The 26,406-nt window shown below is 42.1% G+C and overlaps 1 protein-coding gene across 8 annotated transcripts in view; it reads left to right on the top strand.

The window, feature by feature from the left end:
* The first annotated feature begins 835 nt into the window (after window positions 1-835).
* Window positions 836-26,406, top strand: part of TBC1D1 (TBC1 domain family member 1) — a 231,246-nt gene continuing 205,675 nt past the window's right edge. For 6 of the 8 annotated variants that reach the window (XM_027103179.1, XM_027103175.1, XM_027103178.1 and 3 more), the window contains exons 1-2: window positions 1,152-1,264; window positions 17,053-17,560. In XM_027103179.1, coding sequence (XP_026958980.1) covers window positions 17,144-17,560 — 417 coding nt within the window. In that variant the 5' untranslated portion in view covers window positions 1,152-1,264; window positions 17,053-17,143. Of the gene's footprint in view, window positions 1,265-17,052; window positions 17,561-26,406 lie in introns of all 8 variants that reach the window. The other 2 variants (XM_027103177.1, XM_027103180.1) reach the window with 2 other exon arrangements.

Below are 26,406 nucleotides of genomic sequence, written 5' to 3'. Positions count from 1 at the left end.
CGAGGGTTGGGTACACCGAGGGGTGTGTGTGTGTGTGTGTGTGTGTGTGAGAGAGAGAGAGAGAGAGAGAGAGAGAGAGAAAGAGAAAGAGAGAGAGAGAGAGAGAGAGAGAGAGAGAGAGAGAGAGAGAGAGAGGGAGAGAGAGAAACGTGCGTGCGCTAGACCAGGAGGAAGGGGAAAAGCGCCCAATGTAGCCTCTGCGTCACTCCGCAGTTCGGAAATGGGTTTCCTGGTGTTTAATAGGGGAGGGCACTTCAGCCTCCGGCTATTCCCTGAGTCCCCGATTTTCGACCCTTGCCTGCAAGCGCCGCATAGGATGCCAGTGCCGAATTCACTCCCTGCCTAGGACGGGAAGAAGGGGTGATGCGGCGGAGAGTCAGGTGGCTTGATCGCCTTGCTGTGTTCTGTGCAGTTTTCACCCGGTCCATTGCTGAGAGAGAAGGCGAGAGTGCAGATGAGGCCAGGCTACTGCAGGGGAGCGAAGAGCGGGCTGGCAGTGCCACCTGCTGAGAGTCTCGCAGGCAGAGAGCGCGGCGGGCAGTGCCACCTGCTATTAATAGGCCGCCGAAGACAGGGTGTGCAACCGTACATCCCTCCTCGAGGGCCTTAACCACGCGCGGGGCTCCGCGTCCCCGGAGCCCTAGGCGTTCGGCGGCCAAGACCCTGCTCTGGGGCTGGGTGGGGGCGGCGCCCGGCACACCGTCTCCCGGGCCGCGGCTGGAGGCCGAGGGGGCGGGTTGAGGATGGACAGCTGGGGAGGGGAGAGATAGCGAAGGGAGGGAGGCCGCGACGGACCCCCACTGCAGCAGCTGTTGTCCGTGTGTGACTTGCCCGTCCCGGCCATGCCGCTCTCGAGTCAAACAGCGCAGTGGAGAGGGAGGAAGCATCGCTTCGCCCTCTCAGGCCCCTGGGGACCGAGTTGGGCGATTCCCGGGTTCTGCCCTACCCTCGCCTTCCCTGCGCTCGCCCTGCCGCGGAGGAGGAAACGCGAGTCGCGCGCAGACACCTCCTCCTCCTCCGCCGCCGCCGCCGCCACTGCCGCCGCCGCACCCGCGCCTCGGTGCCTGTTGCTACCGCCGCCGCGGGACCCGCCGTGTCCTCAGCCGGCAGGAGAAGAGGCGGGAGTCTTCCCGGCGCCCCGCGGCGGGAAGAGAGCAGCCCGCCGGGCGCGATGCGCGCCCCGCCCGCCCAGGCCGTCCCCGGGCTGCCTCTAGCACTTGCGCGCCGCGGCCGGGCCGCGAGCTCTGAACGCGCCGCCGTACAGGTAGGCGCTTCCTGGGGCCTCACCCACGCCAGCCCGCCACCTCCTCGCGGGGCATCCCTGCCGACCCCAACCCAAACAGGCCCCTGCGCGCCCGGGCCCGCGGAAAAGCTGGAATCGAGTGCTCCAGGGACGTTCCTGCTGTCCTTGCCGCGCGTGGGTCTCTCGGGGGGAGGAAGTTCATTGCCACCTCGTTGTCCCCTACTTGGACTACAGCGAAACCCGTTCTTCGAGTTAAGAAGGACCCTGGAGCTCCTGCAGGCACCCTCCCTCTGCCCCGCCCTTCACTCCCGCTCGCAGTTCTCGCATCTCCCCCCTGCCCGCTCCCGCCAGATACCACTAGGGCTAGTGCGTTTGTTTGTAAGGCGACCAGACAGAGGAAGGGCGGTCAGAGTGACCCCAGGCCACCCTGTACAAGTTCAGGGTACTTTGCAGTAGCAACTTTGGCAGCTCCACCAGTGCGCTCAACTTTACTTTCTTTCTACGGGCACATCCTGTACCAGTCATTTTGAAATCCTGCTTAATTGTTTCTAGCAGCTTCCGGATCGGTCTGTGATTATGAGAACCCCTCAAACTTCGCCACACGTTGTTGTTGTGGGTGTGAGTGTGTGTGTGTGTGTGTGTGTGTGTGTTTAAAAGAGATATCATTAACTTTGAAATCCACCTAGAGGCGGCTTTTCGTGTGGCGATTTCATTTAAATAGATTGTTCTCTGGAAGTTACTTAAAAAGGAAAAAAAAATCGAAACTGATATGATTGTTCCTCCCACCAAACAGTTTAGTTTTCAGAGTGCCCTACATTAATTCATGGGTATTCACTTCATAGATCGCTCGTTCTTCCTTTTAGATAATTGGGTGATTTCAATTATTAATATAATCAGACTTTGAAAGAGCATTTTAAAATGACCTGGTTTAAATGGGTCACATCCACGAAACTCAGCTATCTCTACAAGTCCAAACTTCTAAACTTTTTGCTCTGTCCTTAAATGGAACTGCAGAGGCCTTGATAAAAACCCCTTCTTTGGGAAAGCAGAAATTCATTCTCTTCCCCAGACTTGAGATGAGATTGGTGGGAGCTGAAGCACGGCCACCTCCGGGTTTTGTTGTGTTTTGGGAGCCTGCTGAGGGTGGGAGGGGTCGGGAAGAGGAATGAACGGAGAGCTGTTCCAAGAGGCTGCGGATCCACCTTGCAGAACGACTCTTCATGTTTCTGAACACTTGATGTTCTGTCACTATCTTGGTCAGGGATCCCTGAAACAGCTGGGTTCCGCACCGTTTCCTAGGGTTGAGATGGCTTCTCTTGCTTGGGGAGGAGGTCTGCCTCCTGCTCGTCCCCTTCCTGGGAACCTTGAAGAATGTCTTAAGGAATAATGACGTTGCATGAAAAAGTTTGCATAAAATAGGATTGACTGGGAATTCTCTGGGTCCAGTGGTTAGGTCTCTGCCCTTGCACTGCAGGGGGCCTTGGTTTGACCCCTGGTGGGGGAACTAAGATCCTGCAAGCCGCCTGGTGTGGCCAATAAATAAATAAAAATAGAATAATTAGTAAAAATTAAATAAATAAATAAAATAGGACTGACTGCTTTTGTAAACAAGTGTTTTACAGCTCTTTGAAGTGGAAAGCTATGGCAGTCTTGAATCTGCCAGTTTCTTTTCTTTTCCCACCAAGGTATAGGGAAAAAAGGCCATAAAAAGTGCTTGCTCTCCAGAATTCTCTATTAAGTACCCATTGACAAAACATGAGCTACTGGATAGTGAGCACAGCTGTGAATTACAGGGCGCTGTGGAAATGTTTAGGGGAAATTTTCTGAAGTGAACACAGTGGAGTATCCTGAGATTATCAGCTGAGTGCAAGGAGATATAAAAGGACTAAGTGTGGCTCAAAGTAGTAACTGAAATAATCAAGTGATATTTAAGATAAATGCCTTCATGTGGATTTGTCCAGCCACTGGCAAGCCAGTAAAATGGGGGAAATGTTCATTGGTGTAGGTGTAAATTATTAGCATCAAAGTAAAGTTTTGTAAATGGAACTCTCCCCTTAGTCTATCTTTATCTTTCCCACTGAGAGCTCTGGAGATTTCTCCTTTCGCTATGGTAACATTTCTGTTTGGGTGTTAACCTTTTATCCCATGTGACATTGCTTGTCATAATACCAGGTGGTTTGAGGAAGAAAAGGGCAACTCTGAAGAAATAATTCAGCTTGCCCCTCTTCCCTTATTACCAGCTGTTGACGGTCTCTGTGTCCCACTTCCCTAGGAGGCCACCTTCACCTGGGTGAAGTGGAGGGACCTGTGTTCGAATCCTGGTTCTGCCACTTGCTGCTAGTATGACCTTGGGCAAGTGACCTCATTTTTCTGTGCCAGCAACTTCCTTCTGGTCTCTCATCTTTGAACTGGAGCTGATGATGATCATTATAGTCCATAATAGTCCTTATTTAGATATGATCAGTAATGGTCCTTATTGGCCAGGGTTGTTGTGAGAGTTAAACCTGTTAAGAGACTCACAGTTAGTGGTATTATGTGTTAACAGTTAATATTATTACTTTTAGGAGAATAACTTAAAGCAGCCATGCAGCAGGGAGGGTTAGACATAACCCCTAGAGGCCAACTGGCACCCCCCCAACCCCTTTATCCTGTGTAATACAGTAGAAAATACAAGAAGTGACAGTGGCATTCTAAAGGACTAGGCTTGAATTAGCTCTGATTTATATGGGAAGAGAATCACTCAAAACTGCATTACTTTATGTGTCAAATTAGAGAGGCAAAGCCTAGTACTGGAGCATCCTTGATGATGTGAATGTTAGGAACGCTGACTCCAGGAGCTCTGCGTGATACTGAAGTAGCCGACGGCTCCAAAGATCTTTGGGACTTGTGGGCGATTCCTGGGTGAGCAGCACACTGCTCTGATTGGGTGGGATTCTGTGCAGGAAATGGACAAACAGCTGAGCCAAGCCAGTGATCCCACTGCATGAGATTATTCAGGTGGCAGAATAATCCTGTTCAGCCTCATGCCTACTCTATCTAGGGTAAAGAACAGAAAAATTAAGTCATTGATTCTCAAGGGGAAATGAGTGGCCACTCGGGGTTCCCTGTCTATCCTGCAGGTCCCTGACAGCTAATCAGTACTGACTGGCTCCTAACCTGGCCTGGAGCTAGAAGCTTCCAACAGCCCTCCTTCATCCATCTATCTCGCCCTCCTGTCCTCCCACCAGCATTCTGAGGAGGTGAGAGGGGAGGCTGGAGCAGGGGCTGTGGTATGGTTAGCTACTGGGAAGTCCCCATCCTACTCTCTGTGGCTTGCTGGGAGGGAGTGGAGGGGGGCCTGGGAAGAGAGGGGATTCCTAATGGCGTCCAGCTAACTCCCACCATCACTTCTTTCGCTTCCTCCCACCCTTTCTTCATGTACTCTCCCACGTTTATATTCTTGAAGGGAAGATGAGAGCAGCTTTCTATCCCCACACCGTGCCGGGGACATGTGGTATTATACATTATGAAAATGAGATTCACCAGATTTTAGAGACAGAAGAAAACTTGAGGATGGTCTTGTTCCATTCTTTTATAAGAATAAACTTGAGATTTGGAGAAGTAACTTGTTTTCTCAACTTCACACTTGAAAGTGTTTTCGTAAGAAAACTGAGGTTCTTTGCAGCACGTGGATGGTAGTCAGGGGCTTGGATTGTCCTAATTCTGTCACCAAACTTGGACAAGCCATTTGGCTTCTCCAGTTTCCTCATTTCCCTCACATATGAGGGAAATTTCTGAGGGGCTTGAAAGGACCTTTCTAGCTTTAAAATGTTGTGATTCTAGATGCGTGCTTCCAGGGAGACTTAGCATAGCAGGACTCACTAACAAGGTTATTGGAACTGTTCTAATAAAAGAGTGTCTTTGTGTTTTGAGTTCTACCATGTTTGTGGGCTCTGGTGGGTAGGAGTTGTGTAGAACACAGATGGTCTCTGTAAGGGATAGGGCTTGTCCACAGATGACTCCACTATTGAGAACACGACTAGATGCTCACCAGAATAACAGATCAGGGTATTTCTTTTTTCTTTTTCTTGAGGACATTACTTTTTAATGCATAGAATAATAACAGGTGGATCATGATGATTTCATAATGATAATTTTGAATTAAGAAAAGGACAATTTATTTTATTTCTTCTGTGTAAAACATGTTACTTACATTTACCAGGTTCTAGTTAAGAATTTAAACAATGAAATGTATATATATGTAATTTATTTTTAAAATTCTGTTAAAATATAGTTAAAAAATCACACAGAGGGATTCCCTGGTGGCGCAGTGGTTGAGAGTCCACCTGCCGATGCAGGGGACACGGGTTCGTGCCCCGGTCGGGGAAGATCCCACATGCAGCGGAGCGGCTGGGCCCGTGAGCCATGGCTGCTGGGCCTGCGCGTCCGGAGCCTGTGAACCGCAACGGGAGAGGCCACAACAGTGAGAGGCCCGCATACAGAAAAAAAAAAAAAAAAAAATCACACACAGAGATAAATCTTATTTATTTGAAAACATTTTTTTATATGAATTATTTACCCATTTGTGCTGGGTACCTAAGTTTTCTACCCCCCAAATTACAGAGAATTAGCGAAGAAGTAACTTTTTAAGAAGTGTGGCACTATCAGCTCTTCCTTCCCCTGAAGTCCCTAAATAATAAAATTTACTGTATTTTATAAGATTTCAGCTTTATTTTATTCAAGACCCCTATGGTAGTGTTTGGGAAATAATCGTTTGGGTGAAATAGGACAAGCAGTTAGATTCTGTTCCTCTTCTTATGTTTTCCTTGTAGTCCCTCTTACCTGTCCATGGCACTGCCCTAGCCACGCAAATCTAGTAGAAATCAGTGAAGGCTGTCTCAGATCAGAGTATTTCTTACTGAGGTCTGAGACACAAGATGCTTCCTGGAATAAGTGGCGCTACCTGGGGCCTAAAGGATGGTCACAGATTGCGTGAAAATGACGTGGATTGAGATGGCTTAAAAAATAACCTGATGGTTTGTTAGGATTATTCAAATGGTTCTTCTGTTTCATGGAACTTTTGTTTTTCTTTCTGTAAATTTAATTTTATTTATTTTCTTTTTTAAAAATTTTATTATTATTATTTTTGGCTGCATTGGGTCTTCATTGCTTTGCGTGGGCTTTCTCTAGTTGCTGTAAGCAACTACTCTTGGTTGCGGTGCGCGGGGTTCTCACTGTGGTGGCTCCTCTTGTTGCAGAGCACGGGCTCTAGGTGCATGGGCTTCAGTAGTTGTGGCACGCAGGCTCAGGGGTTGTGGCTCATGGGCTCTAGAGCGCAGGCTCAGGAGTTGTGGAGCACGGGCTTAGTTGCTCGGCGGCATGTGGGATCTTCCCGGACAAGGACTCGAACCCGTGTCCCCTGCATTGGCCGACAGATTCTCAACCACTGCGCCACCAGGGAAGCCCTATTTATTTTCTTATACAGCAGGTTCTTATTAGTCATCCATTTTATACACATCAGTGTATACATGTCAATCCCAATCTCCCAATTCATCACAGCACCCCAACCCCCACCCCCTGCCACTTTCCCCCGCCTTGGTGTCCATACGTTTGTTCTTTATATCTGTGTCTCAATTTCTGCCCTGCAAACCGGTTCATCTGTACCATTTTTCTAGGTTCCACATATATGCGTTAATATACGATATTTATTTTTCTCTTTCTGACTTACTCCACTCTGTATGACAGTCTCTAGATCCATACACATCTCTACAAATGACCCAATTTCGTTCCTTTTTATGGCTGAGTAATATTCCATTGTATGTATGTACCACTTCTTCTTTATCCATTCATCTGTCGATGGGCATTTAGGTTGCTTCCATGACCTGCCTATTGTAAATAGTGCTGCAGTGAACATTGGGGTGCATGTTTCTTTTTGAATTACGGTTTTCTCTGGGTATATGCCCAGTAGTGGGATTGCTGGGTCATATGGTAATTCCACTTTTAGTTTTTTAAGGAACCTCCATACTGTTCTCTGTAGTGACTGTATCAATTTACATTCCCACCAACAGTGCAAGAGGGTTTCCTTTTCTCCACACCCTCTCCAGCATTTGTTGTTTGTAGATTTTCTGATGATGTCCATTCTAACAGGTGTGAGGTGGTACCTCATTGTAGTTTTGATTTGCATTTCTCTAATAATTACTGATTTTGAGCTGCTTTTCTTGTGCTTCTTGGCCATCTGTATGCCTGCTTTGGAGAAATGTCTGTTTACGTCTTCTGCCCATTTTTTGGATTGGGTTGTTTGTTTTTTTAATATTGAGCTGCATGAGCTGTTTATATATTTTGGAAATTAATCCTTTGTCCGTTGATTCATTTGCAAATACTTTCTCCCATTCTGAGGGCTGTCTTTTTGTCTTGCTTGTAATTTCCTTTGCTTTGCAAAAGCTTTTAAGTTTCATTAGGTTCCATTTGTTGATTTTTGTTTTCATTTCCATTACTCTAGGAGGTGGATCAAAGAAGATCTTGCTGTGATTTTTGTCAAAGGGTGTTCTTCTTATGTTTTCCTCTAAGAGTTTTACAGTGTCCAGTCTTACATTTAGGTCTCTAATCCATTTTGAGTTTATTTTTGTGTATGGTGTTAGGGAGTGTTCTAATTTCATTCTTTTACATGTAGCTGTCCAGTTTTTCCAGCACCATTTATTGAAGAGACTGTCTGTTCTCCATTGTATATCCTTGCCTCCTTTGTCATAGATTAGTTGACCATAGGTGTGTGGGTTTATCTCTGGGCTTTATATCCTGTTCCACTGATCTATATTTCTGTTTCTGTGCCAGTACCATACTGTCTTGATTACTGTAGCTTTGTAGTATAGCCTGAAGTCAGGGAGTCTGATTCCTCCAGCTCCGTTTTTTTCCCTCAAGACTGCTTTGGCTATTCAGGGTCTTTTGTTTCTCCATACACATTTTAAGATTTTTGTTCTAGTTCTGTAAAAAATGCCATTGGTAACTTGATGGGGATTGCATTGAATCTGTCGATTGCTTTGGGTAGTATAGTCATTTTCACAATATTGATTCTTCCAATCCATGAACATGGTATATCTCTACATCTGTTTGTATCATCTTTAATTTCTTTAATCAATGTGTTATAGTTTTCTGCATACAGGTCTTTTGTCTCTCTAGGTAGGTTTATTCCTAGGTATTTTATTCTTTTTGTTGTGATGGTAAATGGGAGTGTTTCCTTAATTTCTCTTTCAGATTTTTCATTATTAGTATATAGGAATGCAAGAGATTTCTGTACATTAATTTTTTATCCTGCAACTTTACCAAATTCATTGATTAGCTCTTGTAGTTTTCTGGTGGCATCTTTAGGATTCTCTAGGTATAGTATCACACCATCTGGAAACAGGGACAGTTTTACTTCTTCTTTTCCAGTTTGTATTCCTTTTATTTCTTTGTCTTCTCTGATTGCCATGGCTAAGACTTCCAAAACTATGTTGAATAATAGTGGTGAGAGTGGACAGCCTTGTCGTGTTCCTGGTCTTAGTGGAAATGCTTTCAGTTTTTCACCATTGAGAATGATGTTTGCTGTGGGTTGTTTGTATATGGCCTTTATTATGTTGAGGTCAGTTCCCTCTATGCCCACTTTCTGGAGAGTTTTTATCATAAATGGGTGTTGAATTTTGTCAAAAGCTTTTTCTGCATCTATTGAGATGATCATGGTTTTTATTCTTCAATTTGCTAATACGGTGTATCACATTGATTGATTTGTGTATATTGAAGAATCCTTGCATCCCGGGGATAAATCCTGCTTGATCATGGTGTATGATCCTTTTAATGTGTTGTTGGATTCTGTTTGCTAGTATTTTGTTGAGAATTTTTGCATGTATATTCATCAGTGATATTGGTGTGTAATTTTCTTTATTTGTGATATCTTTTTCTGGTTTTGGGATCAGGGTGATGGTGGCCTCATAGAATGAGTTTTGGAGTGTTCCTTCCTCTGCAATTTTTTGAAAGAGTTTGAGAAGGATGGGTGTTAGCTCTTCTCTAAATATTTGATAGAATTCACCTGTGAAACCATCTGGTCCTGGACTTTTGTTTGTTGGAAGATTTTTAATCAGAGTTTCAATTTCATTACTTCTGATTGGTCTGTTCATATTTTCCATTTCTTCCTGGTTCAGTCTTGGAAGTTTATACCTTTCTAAGAATTTGTCCATTTCTTCCAGGTTGTCCATTTTTTTGGCATAGAGCTGCTTATAGTAGTCTCTTAGGATGCTTTGTATTTCTGCAGTGTCTGTTGTAATTTCTCCTTTTTCATTTCTAATTTTATTGATAAATAAAATTAATTTAAAATTTTATTAAAAATAAAATCTTAATTAAAATTTTATTAAAATTAAAATTTTAATAAATAAAAATTACTTATTATAAAATAAAATTTTATTGGTTAATAAATGAATTTTATTGATTTGAATAAATCCCTCTTTTTCTTGATGAGTCTGGCTAATGGTTTATCAATTTTATCTTCTCAAAGAACCAGCTTTTAGTTTTATTGATCTTTGCTATTGTTTTCTTTGTTTCTGTTTCATTTATTTCTGCTCTGATCTTTATGATTTCTTTCCTTCTGCAAACTTTGGGATTTGTTTGTTATTCTTTCTGTAGTTCCTTTAGGTGTAAGGTTAGATTGTTTATTTGAGATTTTTCTTGTTTCTTGAGGTAGGCTTTTATTGCTATAAACTTCCCTCTTAGAACTGCTTTTGCTGCATCCCATAGGTTTTGGATCATTGTGTTTGCATTATCATTTGTCTCTACATAATTTTTTATTTCCTCTTTGATTTCTTCAGTGATCTCTTGGTTATTTAGTAACGTATTGTTTAGCGTCCATGTGTTTTGTGTTTTTTACGGTTTTCTCCCTGTAATTGATTTCTAATCTCATAGCGTTGTTGTTAGAAAAGATGCTTGATATGATTTCAATTTTCTTAAATTTACTAAGGCTTGATTTGTGACCCACGATGTGATCTATCCTAGATAATGTTCTGTGCGCACTTGAGAAGAAAGTGTAATCTGCTGTTTTTGGATGGAATGTCCTCTAAATATCAATTAAATCTATCTGGTCTATTGTGTCATTTAAAGCTTGTGTTTTCTTATTAACTTTCTGTCTGAATGATCTGTCCATTGGTGTACATGAGGTGTTCATGTCCCCCACTATTATTGTGTTACTGTCGATTTCCTCTTTTATAGCTGTTAGCAGTTGCCTTATGTATTGAGGTGCTCCTATGTTGGATGCATATATATTTATAATTGTTATATCTTCTTCTTGGATTGATCCTTTGATCATTATGTAGTGTCCTTCTTTGTCTCTCGTGACAGTCTTTATTTTAATGTCTATTTTATCTGCTATGAGCATTGCTATTCCAGCTTTCTTTGATTTCCGTTTGCATGGAATATCTTTTTCCATCCCCTCACTTTCAGTATGTATGTGTCCCTAGGTCTGAAGTGGGTCTCTTATAGACAGCATATGTATGGGTCTTCTTTTTGTATTCATTTAGCAAGCCTGTATCTTTTGGTTGGAGGATTTAATCCATTCATGTTTAAGGTAATTATCGATATGTATGTTCCTATTACCATTTTCTTAATTGTTGTGGGTTTGTTTTTGTAGGTCCTTTTCTTCTATGTGTTTCCCACTCAGAGAAGTTCCTTTAGCATTTGTTGTAGAGCTGGTTTGGTGGTGCTGAATTCTCTTAGCTTTTGCTTGTCTGTAAAGCTTTTGATTTCTCTGTCAAATCTGAATGAGATCCTTGCTGGGTTGAGTAATCTTGGTTGTAGATTCTTCCCTTTCATCCCTTTAAATATGTCATGCCACTCCCTTCTGGCTTGTAGAGTTTCTGCTGAGAAATCAGCTGTTAACCTTATGGGAGTTCCCTTGTATGTTATCTGTCGTTTTTCCCTTGTTGCTTTCAATAATTTTTCTTTGTCTTTAATTTTTGCCAATTTGATTACTGTTTGTCTCGGTGTGTTTCTCCTTGGGTTTATCCTGCCTTGGACTCTCTGTGCTTCCTGGACTTTGGTGGCTATTTCCTTTCCCATGTTAGGGAAGTTTTCGACTGTAATCTCTTCAGATATTTTCTCTGGTCCTTTCTCTCTCTCTTCTCCTTCTGGGACCCCTATGATGCGAATGTTGTTGAGTTTTGTGTTGTCCCAGAGGTCTCTTAGGCTGTCTTCATTTCTTTTCATTCTTTTTTCTTTATTCTGTTCCATGTCAGTGAATTCCACCAATCTGTCTTCCAGGTCACTTATCTGTTCCTCTGCCTCAGTTATTCTGCTATGGATTCCTTCTGGTGTGTTTTTCATTTCAGTTATTGTATTGTTCATCTCTGTTTGTTTGTTCTTTAATTCTTGTAGCTGTTTTTTCTTTAATTATTTTAGGTCTTTGTTAAACATTTCTTTCATCTTTGCCTCCATTCTTTTTCCGAGGTGCTGGGTCATCTTCACTATCATTATTCTGAATTCTTTTTCTGGAAGGTTGCCTATCTCCACTTCATTTAGTTGTTTTTCTGGGGTTTTATCTTGTTCCTTCATCTGGTACATAGCCCTCTGCCTTTTCATCTTGTCTATCTTTCTGTGAATGTGGTTTTTGTTCCACAGGCTGCAGGATCGTAGTTCTTCTTGCTTCTGCTGTCTGCCCTCTGGTGGATGAGGTTATCTAAGAGGCTTGTGCAAGTTTCCTGATGGGAGGGACTGGTGGTGGGTAGAACTGGGTGTTGCTCTGGTGGGCAGAGCTCAGTAAAACGTTAATCCACTTGTCTGCTGATGGGTGGGGCTGAGTGTCCTCCCTGTTGGTTGTTTGGCCTGAGGCGACCCAACACTGGAGCCTACCCAGGCTCTTTGGTGAGGCTAATGACAGACTCTGGGAGGGCTCACGCCAAGAAGTACTTCCCAGAACTTCTGCTGCCAGTGTCCTTGTCCTCACGGTGAGAAACAGCCACCCCCCACGTCTGCAGGAGACCCTCCGATACCAGCAGGTAGGTCTTGTTCAGTCTCCTATGGGCTCACCACTCCTTCCCCTGGGTCCCAATGCACATACTACTTTGTGTGTGCCCTCCATTTCCCCCAGTCCTGTCGAAGTCCTGCAATCAAATCCTGCTAGCCTTCAAAGTCTGATTCTCTACGAATTCCTTCTCCCGTTTCCGGACCCCCAGGTTGGGAAGCCTGACATGGGGCTCAGAACCTTCACTCCAGTGGGTGGACTTCTGTGGTATAAGTGTTCTCCAGTTTGTGAGTCACCCACCCAGCAGTTATGGGATTTGATTTTATTGTGGTTGTGCCCCTCCTGCCATCTCATTGTGGCTTCTCTTTTGTCTTTTGATGTGGGGTATCTTTTTTGGTGAGTTCCAGTGTCTTCCTGTCGATGATTGTTCAGCAGTTAGTTGTGATTCCGGTGCTCTCACAAGAGGGAGTGAAAGCACGTCCTTCTACTCTGCCGTCTTGCTATCTAATCCTCATGGAACTTTTTATTGAACAGTAAATAATTACCTAGTCTAAGTTACCATGAATCTTATGTCAGCAGAATCTGAATTGTTTATAAATAATTATGACTATGTCTGAAGTAGAACTTAGTATTTGATAGTTTATTAACTGTGTTAATGTCCAATCTATTTTTTACAAAGAAACTATGATGTGCTCCAGCCGGTTGAAAAGTGAAAACTCAAGACATCCAAATAGTTTTGTCAGTGAAATGGCAGAACTAATTTGATGACTGATTATTTACCAAATGATTCAAACAATTAAATTGTGTAATTTTTTTTGCATTATGCATATATTCCCTTACAAGAAAACAAAGTAATTCTGCTACGCTTGTTGCCATGATATTAATAACTGCCTCATCTACACTAATTGATAGCCCTTGGGTCTATCTTTTGTAATAATTCTAGTACTGCTTTAAACATGTCTTGGGATTACCAGCTGTCAACAGTTAGGACTTAAAACAGATTCAGTTATAGGAGTGGAAGCTGAGCCAGACATTTAATGCCACTTTCACGTGTAGGTGAGAGAAAAAAAAGGAGAGAGAGATCATTATTTATGGGGTTATATGAACTTCAAGTCTGTTTTCATCATCAAGAGAAACTGTACTTTAAAGGAAAAGAGACAGGGAATACACTTTCATGAAATACTTTAGCACTCTAAATAAAATATGGGTTTATTTCTGAACTTTTGAACATTTAAAGTTAAAAAATTAGCCCTTAACTATGTTCAAATTATATTATAAGAATTAATTCTTAGGATATATGCATATATATCACACACAAAAACATAGAGTAAAAAGAATAGACTTCAGTTCTAGTTCAGAAAAGGTTTAGAATTTGAATACTGGTTTTAGAGACCCCAAACCTTATGAGTTTAAGAAGCTTACAGACTTGTTGAGGGAAACCTATTCAAACTTTTAAAAGTAAATATGATGATAGGTACAGAGTGCAGCAGGACATGGTGATGGATGCCCTAAATCACCTTGGAAGGAAGAGGTGATAGTTGCTTGAACTAGGGCTTGTATATGAGTTGGGATTAGGTTAGAGGACAAGAGTGGGAGTCATTGGGAGAGTCTTCTTGGGTCTATCATGACTCTATTTTGTGAGCAGAGGCACTGACTACTTTGTTCTGGACTACCTTTTCAATTTTTTTTTTTTTTTTTTTCCAACAGCAGCAGCCATGGAAGATAGAAATAGTTTCTCTCTCTGGAGGACACTCCAGAATTGAAGGACAGACATGCTTACTCCCCACTGTAAAATATTCAGTCCCCCGAAACTCAGGTGCCTTTCCTGTAACCCACTGTGGATACAGGTGTCACCTTGCCTGTGGGGACCGAGGGTCAGGGAACCAGCAGAAATGCTGCCTCTGTGGCTACTGCTATTGCTCTGAGTAATAAATGGTCCCTTGTCTCTGACCTGGCGGTCTCCTGTCTTCTACCAGGAGGCTAACTTGTGGCAGCCTAACTTGGTGGCAGCCTGACTTGTTAGCTTGCAAGTAGGGTAAATTCTCAGGCCCTCTACAGTTGGTGACAGGCATTGTGTTCCTCGGAGAGGGAACAGTATGCACTGCAGCACAGAGGTGTGAGAAATCATATCTCATATGGGGAACTGTGCCTATTTACCTATCTTCAGAGCCAAAAAGTGCATGAAGGAGGGCATTTTAGGGGAGAATATGCAGTTGCAGATATGGACAGGACCAGATTCTGAAGAGATCCTAAATGCCTTGTAGAGGAGTTTGGACTTTACGGGGGCTGTGATTAAGGAATTTTAGCAGAGGAGTGGCGTGATCCATTTTATGGGTTAGTTGAATTACTCTAGGAAATATGTGAAGGCTGGATTGAAGATGGGGGTACCTTTTCTCCAGCTGAGAAAAGATAAGATATATTTAGATGTGAAGTCAGTTTAGAAGTAGTGATACGGTGAAGAAGGGATCTGAATGACTATCTTAGTCTGTTCAGGCTGCTGTCACAGAACATCACAGACTGGGTAGTTTCCAACAACAGAAACTTATTTCTCACGTTCTGGAGGATGGGAAGGTCAAGGTCAAGGTGCTGGTGGATTCAGTATCTGGTGATGACTGGCTTCCTGGTTCGTAGACTGCTGTCTTTTCCCTGTGTCCTCACATGGTAGAAGGGGAAAGAGAGTTCTCTGGGTCTCTTATAAGGGCACTAATCCTATTCATATGGGTTCACCTCCCAAAGGCTCCACCTCCAAACACTATCACAATGGGGGTTAGGATTTCAACATATGAATGGAGGGAGGATGGACACAAACATTCAGTCTACAGCTGTGACTCCTTGGCTTTTGACTGGGCCAATAAAATAAATTGTGATGCTGTTGCAGACATGTAGCTTATGGGAAGGAAGAGAAGTTCTGGAAAGGAGGGAGGTGAGACTGAATTAGTTTTAAAACAGCTAAATTGAGGCTGAGGTGCTATCTGGGTAGGATATCCAGATAGAAATACTTAATAGACTATCCTGATCTGGAACTCAGGAAGGAGACAAACATATGGGAATCATCAGGGTTTACGTGGTAGATGCATTCTTGTGCAGCATTCAGGAGGACAGGTTGAGAATCAGGTGCAAACTCAAATCACCTGTGATAAGCGACTCATGCTCTCCGGACCTCAGTTTCCTAAGTGGTAAAAATGGCAATAATAGTAGTCTCTAACTGAGACCAAGGTGAGAGATGAAGGTTGTTATGAAAGTGAAATGAGAACACTTGCAAAGTGCCTGGTACCTAATGAAAGTAAGCTGTTATCAGTGGCAGCAGGAGTGTTAGAATGTGGTCACTGACATCAAGAGATTAGGTGAAATTGTCCAAAGGATGCAGGTGGAATGAGGGGGGTAGGATGGAGTCAAGCAGGGGCGAAAAGCCATTAAGGAGCTGAAAAGAAGCAACCAGAGAGGTAAGAGGAGAACCAGGAGAGTTTCAAGCAGGATGGAGTGGTCAACATTGAGAAATTCATCAGAAGGGACAAGGCAACTAAGGACTAAAAGTCCCCCTTTGAAGTTCACAACCAGAGGATGTGGGCGACCCCAATGGGAGCAATTGCGGGGCCTCTTCATTACTTCTGGCTGCAATCTAGATTGTGGATGGGCAGGAGGGAGTGGAGACAGCAAGTGTAGACTTTACCTTGGAGACAGTTGTATAGGGAAAGAGGAGTTGAGGCCGGGGGAGGTTTGAGGTCAAGGGAAAATATCTTTTTTTTTGGATGGGAGAGAGACTTCATTCACTCTCTTAAAATATCTATTGAGCCTATTCTGAGTCAGGCTCTGTGGGTGAATAAGATGCAGTCTCCGTCTTCATAGAATTTCTTCTTAGTGTGTGTATATATGATCAGGGAATACATGAGAGAATGAAGGTCCAGGGAGCAAACGAGTAACGAATAGAGCTTGAGATCCTGTAGACAACTCAGCTTTGGACAAAAGGGTTTTGTCATCCAATGGAGCAGGAGGGTGTTAAGATACGTCAAATGTGGTTTTTGAAAATCACCCATAGAGAAGGAAAAATTTCCCACTGAGTGAGTTTGGGTCGTAGTACAGGAAACACCCTCTATTGATGAGGAGATGCAAGGTGTTGGGGTGCTTGTAGTACGTGAATGAAACAAAATATTTATGATGGTGTTCAGAACATGATAGTTGCCAAGTACACGTTACTGGAATTTGAATTGGTGATTCAGAACCTCTGGGCTACATCAGGGAGAGCCTTTTTTTTTTTTGGCCGCGGCCGTGTGGCGTGTGGGATCTTAGTTCCCCGACCAGGGGTGGAACCCGTGCCCTCTGTGTTGGGAGTTCAGAGTCTTAACCACTGGACCGCCAGGGAAGTCAGGAAGAGCGTTTTAAAGCTTCAGTGGTATCATAAGTGATAAGGTCAGTTGTTGAAAACTGGACTGGTTCAATAGACTGTGATGATAGAGAGCTGATATATTTTTCTTGTAAGGTTACTTTCTTGGGGGAAGCCACCAGTACTGAATTTGATCATCTTAAAAAATTCCTTGAAAGTATGTTAAATAATGCAGCAGGGTTTAAAGCCGTCCAAGCAGCATTATATTGGTTTCTATGGTGCTGGCCTTTGTTGGCTCTATGAGGCTTATGTTTAACCGGAGTCTTCCCGGTGGGATCTTTGTAACCCGTAGTGAGCGTGACAGTTACGGCATTTTCAGGTTTCATATGTAATACGATTTCAAGAAAGCTCTTTCTAGGCAGAGCAGCGTATGTGAACTAATATCTATTTCTTCCTCTATTTGGGCTTCAGCCTCTTAAGCTCTGAAATGCTGCGACTTCATTAAATTCTAATGCCTCTGTTTTTCTCCTGCAGGATTCTGCATCAGAAGCATGTAAAATAGATTGTTTGGTCTAAACTAGAAAACAGTGGCAATGTTTTGCTGAGTTTCCAGACCTTTCCCAACATGGAACCAATAACCTTCACAGCAAGGAAACATCCGTTTCCTAGCGAGGTCTCGGTGGAATTTAGCCTCCAGCTGGTGGGCTTCTTACCCGTGCATTCTCTGACCACCATGCCCATGCTGCCTTGGGTCGTGGCAGAGGTGCGAAGGCTCAGCGGGCAGTCCTCCACAAAGGAGTCTGGTACCAAGCAAGTCCACCTTTGCGTTTCGCCCTCCGGACTGAGATGTGAGCCTGAGCCAGGAAAAAGCCAACAATGGGATCCACTGATCTGTTCCAGCATCTTCGAGTGTAAGCCTCAGCGAGTTCACAGACTGATTCATAACAGTCACGACCCAAGTTATTTTGCTTGTCTGATTAAAGACGATGCAGCCAGTCAGCAGAGTATCTGCTATGTGTTCAAAGCCGATGGTCAAACAAAAGTAAGTGGAGGTGGGGATCAAAAAGATGAAGGTGTGGCTGGATAGTTTTTGTGGTAGAGGATCAGAACATTTATTTTAAGATACTGGAATTAATAAGGAGTTAATGCTTTAGTTGTACATAGATTATTTCACTGGATTTTTGGTTCATGGGGATAGTTCTTTATAGTCTTGAAGAACATTTGATAATAGGTATTAAAATGAGAAGTTTATGAGTTCAAAACTTCAACAGAGAAATCTTTCTAAGCGTATACATAAGAGCTGAACTATTAGGATTCAGATCATTTAAGATGTGTGTTCTAAAGCAGTGCTTCGCAGACAGAGATGTGCCTATGAAGGACCTGGGGATCTTGTTAAAATGCAAAATCTGATTCAGTCGGTCTGGGATGGACCTTGAGAGTCTGCATTTCTAACAAGCCTCCAGGTGACGCGGGCGCTGCTCCTTTGAAGGTTGCACTTGGAGTAGCAAAGTTTTAGATCAGCGAGCTCCACATTTTTGATCTTGTTAACAAAAATATATTTATTTATAAGCTGTAGAAGAGTATTATTAGGCAGTTTCCCAAGGTATCATATTCACTTAGGCAGAGACCATTGGTAAAAAATAGTGGATATGGATCTAAGTTTTGATACTTTCAGGTTTTTTGTTTTTTTGGTATTTTTTGGCTAACTTCATGTCTGATCTGACCAGCTTGTTGTTATATGTTATGATACGGGTGAGAAAGATATTATATGAGAAATGGTAAAAAACAATATCGCCAGCTGTACTATTTTCCCATTTATTTGTGCTTGTATTGTTGCTAGCATTTTTTTGCAGTTCTGTGCGGGACTCATTCAAAGCCACCTGGCCGTTTTGTGAGGGTTACTTTAGATACAATTGAAAATATAATCCCGACAGCCACTTTCTCAGTTCGGCCCATGTAAACTGGCTACAGAAAGCAAGCAAGCAGGTGAGGGCCTTGCTGCTCACCCCACAAGCTGAGGAATGCCCATGCTAGGCCTTGAGTGCCTCGCCGGCCTGTGTGGCCGTCTGCCCCACGCACTGGAGCAGACTCTGAGGATGCTAGTGCCAATCCTTGTGGTAAATGTCAGTGAATAGAAAGAGAAATGCTAATGTGTTCTCCCTGCACCCCACTGGGTTTTTTTTTTGCATACCCTCCATGATGCACGAACCTCATTTGGAAATTAATGTTCTTCGTGACTAAGTGGATTTGTGGAGACTCACTTTTGTTTGTTCTTTCCTTGGTTCTCTCACTCATTCAGATTGTTGCTCCAGGTACTGGGTGGGAGGATGTAGTACAGGCTAGAAGGGAGACAGAAGGGCAGCAGGTAAATACCACGTGGTCTGTGGACAGGGCGTGATGGGAAGACGGAGAATGGGGCTTAACACACTGGAGTGTAAGGAAGGCTTTTTGAAATAATGGCTCATCTGGAGCTAAAAACCACTATTTTATGCACAGAATAGGATATCTTCTTAATAAAAAGCATTCGATTTATTGATCATGCATCTCAGGTGGGACAGCATCCCGGTTCAGAGGGACTAACTTCCGGGATTCTAGTCCTATCTGCCACCTGTAAACTAGGTGGCCTCAGGCAACACTGAGCCTGTTTCCTTATCTGTAAAATGGGGATAATTATAGTCTCTATCTTGTAGAGTTGCTGGGAGGACTAAATGAACTAGAATGGAACCTAAAACTAGTAAGCATTTATGGCTATAAAAATTTTTCACTAAAGAAAGTTTTACCAGAAGCAGATTACATGCTAATTTCACTTCTAGTCTTAAGTAAAAAGAAAAAGAGACCAAGATGAGTGTCTTCAGCTCTCAGGATGAGATCCTGGTCATCCTTGAGCAACATTTTTATAAACTAGACACTTAAAAAACTGCATAAGTAAATTTAATGGTTGCTCTTATTTGGGTAAATTCCAGAATGAAAATTAGAGGACTGAACAGCCCGTACTCCGTGCCAGCTCTATAGAAGGACTGGGTTTCCTTGGGGGGAGTTTTTGCATGGAATAGTTGTTCAACACTTTACACTTTTGACTCTTGCCCAAAATCTTTTATAGCCATCTGAGAACAGGCTTCTAGCCAGTTATTCAGCTACCTGACAGGAGGAGAGATTTATAACTAAATTCTGGAACTGGGGCTTCGAGTCGTGCTGAAAGTAAAGAATTGGCCTTCCTCTGTGTTCCAAAAAGCCACGGTAGAAATATGAATCTGTTCTTAAGTTATTTTTGGCTTGCTTACAGTTTTTACAAACAAATTGTCAGTACTCAGAGTAATAAATTACTGTCATCCTGCTGGTTTTATAAAAGAGTAGTTTGTAACATAAGCATCTCAGTCAGTGATCCTCCTGTTGTCGGAAACTGAATGGTAAACCAAATTGGCCCCGATCTAGCTGACATGATATCCTTTATGCTCTTGGGACATCCTGGCACGGTATCTCATAGCAGATTATCTGCTATAGGAGCATGTTAACCTATGTCATCATTTCTCCTATTTGTAGCATTTGCTCAGTGAAATAATTCTGTAGATTATGGCCTCTTCTAAATAAATGAAGTCAGTATCCACCTGTATTTGCCAGAAAAGATATATGCATTTACTGCCAGGGTCATAAGCACAAAACTACTGTGTGAGAGGAAACCCTTTGAGCAGCATATAAATTAACTTATTGCAGAAGGTCTAGGGAGAAGAGACACGAAAAGGAATAGTTTTTTGTTTTGTTTTGTTTTGGGGTTTTTTTTTGCGGTACACGGACCTCTCACTGCCGTGGCCTCTCCCGCTGCGGAGCACAGGCTCCGGACGTGCAGGCTCAGCGGCCATGGCTCACGGGCCCAGCTGCTCCGTGGCATGTGGGATCTTCCCGGACCGGGACACGAACCCGTGTCCCCTGCATTGGCAGGCGGACTCCCAACCACCGTGCCACCAGGGAAGCCCCGAGGAATAGTTTGATAAGCACAACATGAGACTCTGTTTCCCATTGTATGTTCCATAGAATATGCTCAAGGTGTTCCACACAGAAAGGCTTCCATGATCAAAATATATTAGGGAAGCATCTCAAACTTTTTGATCTGAAGACCCTTTTCACTCTAAAAAAGTATCGAGTATCCCAAAGAGTTTCATGTGGGTTATATCTATTAATATTTTATATTAGAAATTAAAACTGAAAAATTATAAAGGTTTTAATTTATTGAAAAACAAAATGAGCCCCATATATGTAAGCCTAAACAATATTTTTTTGTGAAAAATAATTGTATTTTCCCAAAAATTTAGTGATAAGAGTGGCATAGTTTTACTTTTTGTTTGTTTGGTTTTTTGCAAATCTCTTTCATGTCTGGATCAATAGTCAGCTATTCATTCTCAGCTGCTTCTCCACTCATTCTTTTGTGATATGTTGTTTTGGTTGAGCATATGAAGAAAACTTGGCCTCACACAGATTTGTAGTAGGAAAAAGGAGAAATATTTTATAACCTTTTTAGAAAATTGTGGATATTTTTCTTTAATACTATACCAAAACTTGACAAATGGTAGTTTCTTAAAGTTTTGTGGCAATATGACATCTGAAAGCGTATCAAAGCCCTTTTTGTACTTTGTTATATTAAAATCCATTAGTCTGTCTTGTGCTTTAATGAATCTTTTAAGCATGAATGATTCTGTAACATCATGCATTGATTATTTGGAAAATATTGGTTCACTGAGTTGTACAGACCACAGTCTGAGAACTGCTGTATTAGGGAAACACTGTACTTTCTATTGCACTCTTGAATTGTACATTAGTTCATTAAATCCCCAAGTTTATTGGACCATAGATTACATTTTCTCATAACTTCCAAGAACATCCCTCAGCACGCATGTGAACAACAGTGGCATAAGTTTGTGGGTTGAAGTTTAGCTTTGAGTTAGGGTCTGTGGCAGGAAATGAAAACATCCACTCTGGGAAACATATGGATGCATGGGTGACCCTGACTAGGTCTATACCCCATCACATGGCAAAGAAATCAAGAGTTCCTCCTGGACTCAGCCCTAGAAAAAGTGTGAAGTCTTAGAAAATTATCTCAAGATTCTTTCCTTCTCCAGTTCTTCAGCTTTGTCTCTTCTAAGAAGAACATCAGATTTGCCACTCCCTTGAGTATTACTGTAGATCACTCAGAAGAGTATTTACATTTTACTCCTTTTTTTAATCTACAAAGTAAAAAGCTTTGCTTCCTTTAAGAGACTTTCCAGCAATGAGTTGCAGGCAGCAGAAGTGTTGGGCTGAGGCTTCTGACATTGTATGTTGCTGTCTTATGCCAATAAAAGGAAAGAATGGATTCTGAATGGAGAATGGCAAGGATTATTGAGCTGGTAATAAGTGGAGGAGAAGTGTAGGCTGGTGTTCAGTGGGCAGTATGAGGGACCCGGCGTAAGGCAGAAATTGGGTGTGTGGAACTAGTTTTGCTGTAAGTGCCCATTCTTCTTCAGCTGACTTATCGTACCTATAACCTGTCCTGGCTTTTCAAACACTGTTCCTGACTTTAGTCAGATCTGATCTTCTGGATCTGGTGTCCAGTCTGGGCACAGCGCAGGGGTTTCATAGCTGTGATGGGATTGGTGTCATTAATGCAACAGTGCTCACGGGCTTCCCCTTCTGCACCCTCCCTAAGAGCATCTTGGATTTGTTAGAATCTTTTTTTTTTTGCGGTACGCGGGCCTCTCACTGCCGTGGCCTCTGCTGTTGCGGAGCACAGGCTCCGGATGCGCAGGCTCAGTGGCCGTGGCTCACGGGCCCAGCCGCTCCACGGCATGTGGGATCTTCCCAGACCGGGGCACGAACCCGCGTCCTCTGCATTGGAAGGCAGACTCTCAACCACTGCGCCACCAGGGAAGCCCTAGAATCTTGTTAGATTCTTTCCTCCTTCTCCCAAGGAGGAAGTGTTATCTCTTGCTGGGACATAATAAAGTACTAAATCCTTAGGAATTAGGAGGAGGGAAAAGTGTGGCCAAGGAGCTTGGGTTGGGGGTTGGAGGAGCTGGAGTAACTGCATGGGAGGTAGACTTCTAGAAGAGGACTTTAGTAAATGTTACTTAGGAAGATGTGTTTGAGAGAATGTCAATGTCCTTTGAAAGAATGGGTTTCCTTTTCCATGAGTTTTGACAACGAAACTTCATTTCTTTTTTTTTTACATCTTTATTAGAGTATAAATGCTTTACAATGGTGTGTTAGTTTCTGCTTTATAACAAAGTGAATCAGTTATACATATACATATGTTCCCATGTCTCTTCCCTCTTGCGTCTCCCTCCCTCCCACCCTCCCTATCCCACCCCTCTAGGTGGTCACAATGCACCCAGCTGATCTCCTTGTGCTATGCGGCTGCTTCCCACTAGCTATCTATCTTACGTTTGGTAGTGTATATATGTCCATGCCACTCTCTCGCTTTGTCACAGCTCACCCTTCCCCTCCCCATATCCTCAAGTCCATTCTCTAGTAGGTCTGTGTCTTTATTCCTGTCTTACCCCTAGGTTCTTCATGACATTTTTTTTTCTTAAATTCCACATATATGTGTTAGCATACGGTATTTGTCTTTCTCTTTCTGACTTACTTCACTCTGTATGACAGACTCTAGTTCCTTCCACCTCATTACAAATAGCTCAATTTCGTTTCTTTTTATAGCTGAGTAATATTCCATTGTATATATGTGCCACATCTTCTTTATCCATTCATCTGTCAATGGACACTTAGGTTGCTTCCATGTCCTGGCTATTGTAAATAGAGCTGCAATGAACATTTTGGTACATGACTCTTTTTGAATTACGATTTTCTCAGGATATATGCCCAGTAGAGGGATTGCTGGGTCATATGGTAGTTCTATTTGTAGTTTTTTAAGGAACCTCCATACTGCTCTCCATAGTGGCTGTACCAATTCACATTCCCACCAGCAGTGCAAGAGTATTCCCTTTTCTCCACACCCTCTCCAGCATTTATTGTTTCTAGATTTTTTGATGATGGCCATTCTGACCGGTGTGAGATGGTATCTCATTGTAGTTTTGATTTGCATTTCTCTAATGATTAATGATGTTGAGCATTCTTTCATGTGTTTGTTGGCAGTCTGTATATTTTCTTTGGAGGAATGTCTATTTAGGTCTTCTGCCCATTTTTGGATTGGGTTGTTTCTTTTTTTGTTATTGAGCTACATGAGCTGCTTGTAAATTTTGGAAATTAATCCTTTGTCAGTTGCTTCATTTGCAAATATTTTCTCCCATTCTGAGGGTTGTCTTTTGGTCTTGTTTATGGTTTCCTTTGCTGTGCAAAAGCTTTGAAGTTTCATTAAGTCCCATTTGTTTATTTTTGCTTTTATTTCCATTTCTCTAGGAGGTGGGTCAAAAAGGATCTTGCTGTGATTTATGCAATAGAGTGTTCTGCCTATGTTTTCCTCTAAGAGTTTGAAAGTTTCTGGCCTTACATTTAGGTCTTTAATCCATTTTGAGCTTATTTTTGTGTATGGTGTTAGGGAGTGTTCTACTCTCATACTTTTATATGTACCTGTCCAATTTTCCCAGCACCACTTATTGAAGAGGCTGTTCCTTCTCCACTGTACATTCTTGCCTCCTTTATCAAAGATAAGGGGACCATGTGTGCGTGGGTTTATCTCTGGGCTTTCTATCCTGTTCCATTGATCTATATTTCTGTTTTTGTGCCAGTACCATACTGTCTTGATTACTGTAGCATTGTAGTATAGTCTGAAGTCAGGGAGCCTGATTCCTCCAGCTCCATTTTTCATTCTCAAGATTGCTTCGGCTATTCGGGGTCTTTTGTGTTTCCATACAAATTGTGAAATTTTTTGTTCTAGTTCTGTGAAAAATGCCAGTGGTAGTTTGATAGGGATTGCATTGAATCTGTAGATTGCTTTGGGTAGTAGAGTCATTTTCACAATGTTGATTCTTCCAATCCAAGAACATGGTATATGTCTCCATCTATTTGTATCATCTTTAATTTCTTTCATCAGTGTCTTATAGTTTTCTGCATACAGGTCTTTTGTCTCCTTAGGTAGGTTTATTCCTAGATACTTTATTCTTTTTGTTGCAATGGTAAATGGGAGTGTTTTCTTGATTTCTCTTTCAGATTTTTCATCATTAGTGTATAGGAATGCCAGAGATTTCTGTGCATTAATTTTGTATCCTGCTACTTTACCAAATTCATTGATTAGCTCTAGTAGTTTTCTGGTAGCATCTTTAGGATTCTCTATGTATAGTGTCATGTCATCTGCAAACAGTGACAGCTTTACTTCTTCTTTTCCGATTTGGATTCCTTTTATTTCCTTTTCTTCTCTGGTTGCTGTGGCTAAAACTTCCAAAACTATGTTGAATAAGAGTGGTGAGAGTGGGCAACCTTGTCTTGTTCCTGATCTTAGTGGAAATGCTTTCAGTTTTTCACCATTGAGGACAATGTTTTCTGGGGGTTTGTCATATATGGCCTTTATTATGTTGAGGAAAGTTCCCTCTATGCCTACTTTCTGCAGGGTTTTTATCATAAATGGGTGTTGAATTTTGTCTAAAGCTTTCTCTGCATCTATTGAGATGATCATATGGGTTTTCTCCTTCAATTTGTTAATATGGTGTATCACGTTGATTGATTTGCATATATTGAAGAATCCTTGCATTCCTGGAATAAACCCCACTTGATCATGGTGTATGATCCTTTTCATGTGCTGTTGGATTCTGTTTGCTAGTATTTTGTTGAGGATTTTTACATCTGTGTTCATCAGTGATATGAGCCTGTAGTTTTCTTTCTTTGTGACGTCCTTGTGTGGTTTTTGTATCAGGGTAATGGTGGCCTCGTAGAATGAGTTTGGGAGTGTTCCTCCCTCTGCTATATTTTGGAAGATTTTGAGAAGGATAGGTGTTAGCTCTTCTCTAAATGTTTGATAGAATTCGCCTGTGGAGCCATCTGGTCCTGGGCTTTTGTTTGTTGGAAGATTTTTAATCACAGTTTCGATTTCAGTGCTTGTGATTGGTCTGTTCATATTTTCTATTTCTTCCTGATTCAGTCTTGGCAGGTTGTGCATTTCTAAGAATTTGTCCATTTCTTCCAGGTTGTCCATTTTATTGGCATAGAGTTGCTTGTAGTAATCTCTCATGATCTTTTGTATTTCTTCAGTGTCAGTTGTTACTTCTCCTTTTTCATTTCTAATTCTATTGATTTGAGTCTTCTCCTTTTTTTTCTTGATGAGTCTGGCTAATGGTTTATCAATTTTGTTTATCTTCTCAAAGAACCAGCTTTTAGTTTTACTGATCTTTGCTATCGTTTCTTCATTTCTTTTTCATTTCTTTCTGATCTTATTTTTATGATTCCTTTCGTTCTCTTAATGTTGGGTTTTTTTTGTTCTTCTTTCTCTAATTGCTTTAGGTGCAAGGTTAGGTTGTTTATTCGAGATGTTTCCTGTTTCTTAAGGTAGGATTGTATTGCTATAAACTTCCCTCTTAGAACTGCTTTTGCTGCATCCCATACGTTTTGGGTCGTCGTGTCTCCATTGTCATTTGTTTCTAGGTATATTTTGATTTCCTCTTTGATTTCTTCAGTGATCACTTCGCTATTAAGTAGTGTATTGTTTAGCCTCCATGTGTTTGTATTTTTTTACAGATCTTTCCTGTAATTGATACCTAGTCTCATAGTGTTGTGGTCAGAAAAGATACCTGATATAATTTCAATTTTCTTAAATTTACCAAGGCTTGATTTGTGACCCAAGATATGATTTATCCTGGAGAATGTTCCATGAGCACTTGAGAAAAATGTGTATTCTGTTGTTTTTGGATGGAATGTCCTATAAATATCAATTAAGTCCATCTTGTTTAATGTATCATTTAAAGCTTGTGTTTC

The sequence above is a fragment of the Aethalodelphis obliquidens genome, unplaced genomic scaffold (assembly GCF_003676395.1).
Source record: "Aethalodelphis obliquidens isolate GAN/ISIS:26980383/991018 unplaced genomic scaffold, ASM367639v1 scaffold6, whole genome shotgun sequence".
Taxonomy (NCBI): domain Eukaryota; kingdom Metazoa; phylum Chordata; class Mammalia; order Artiodactyla; family Delphinidae; genus Aethalodelphis; species Aethalodelphis obliquidens.
Note: the sequence above shows the minus strand (reverse complement) of the source record. Positions and strands in the feature narration are given on the sequence as shown.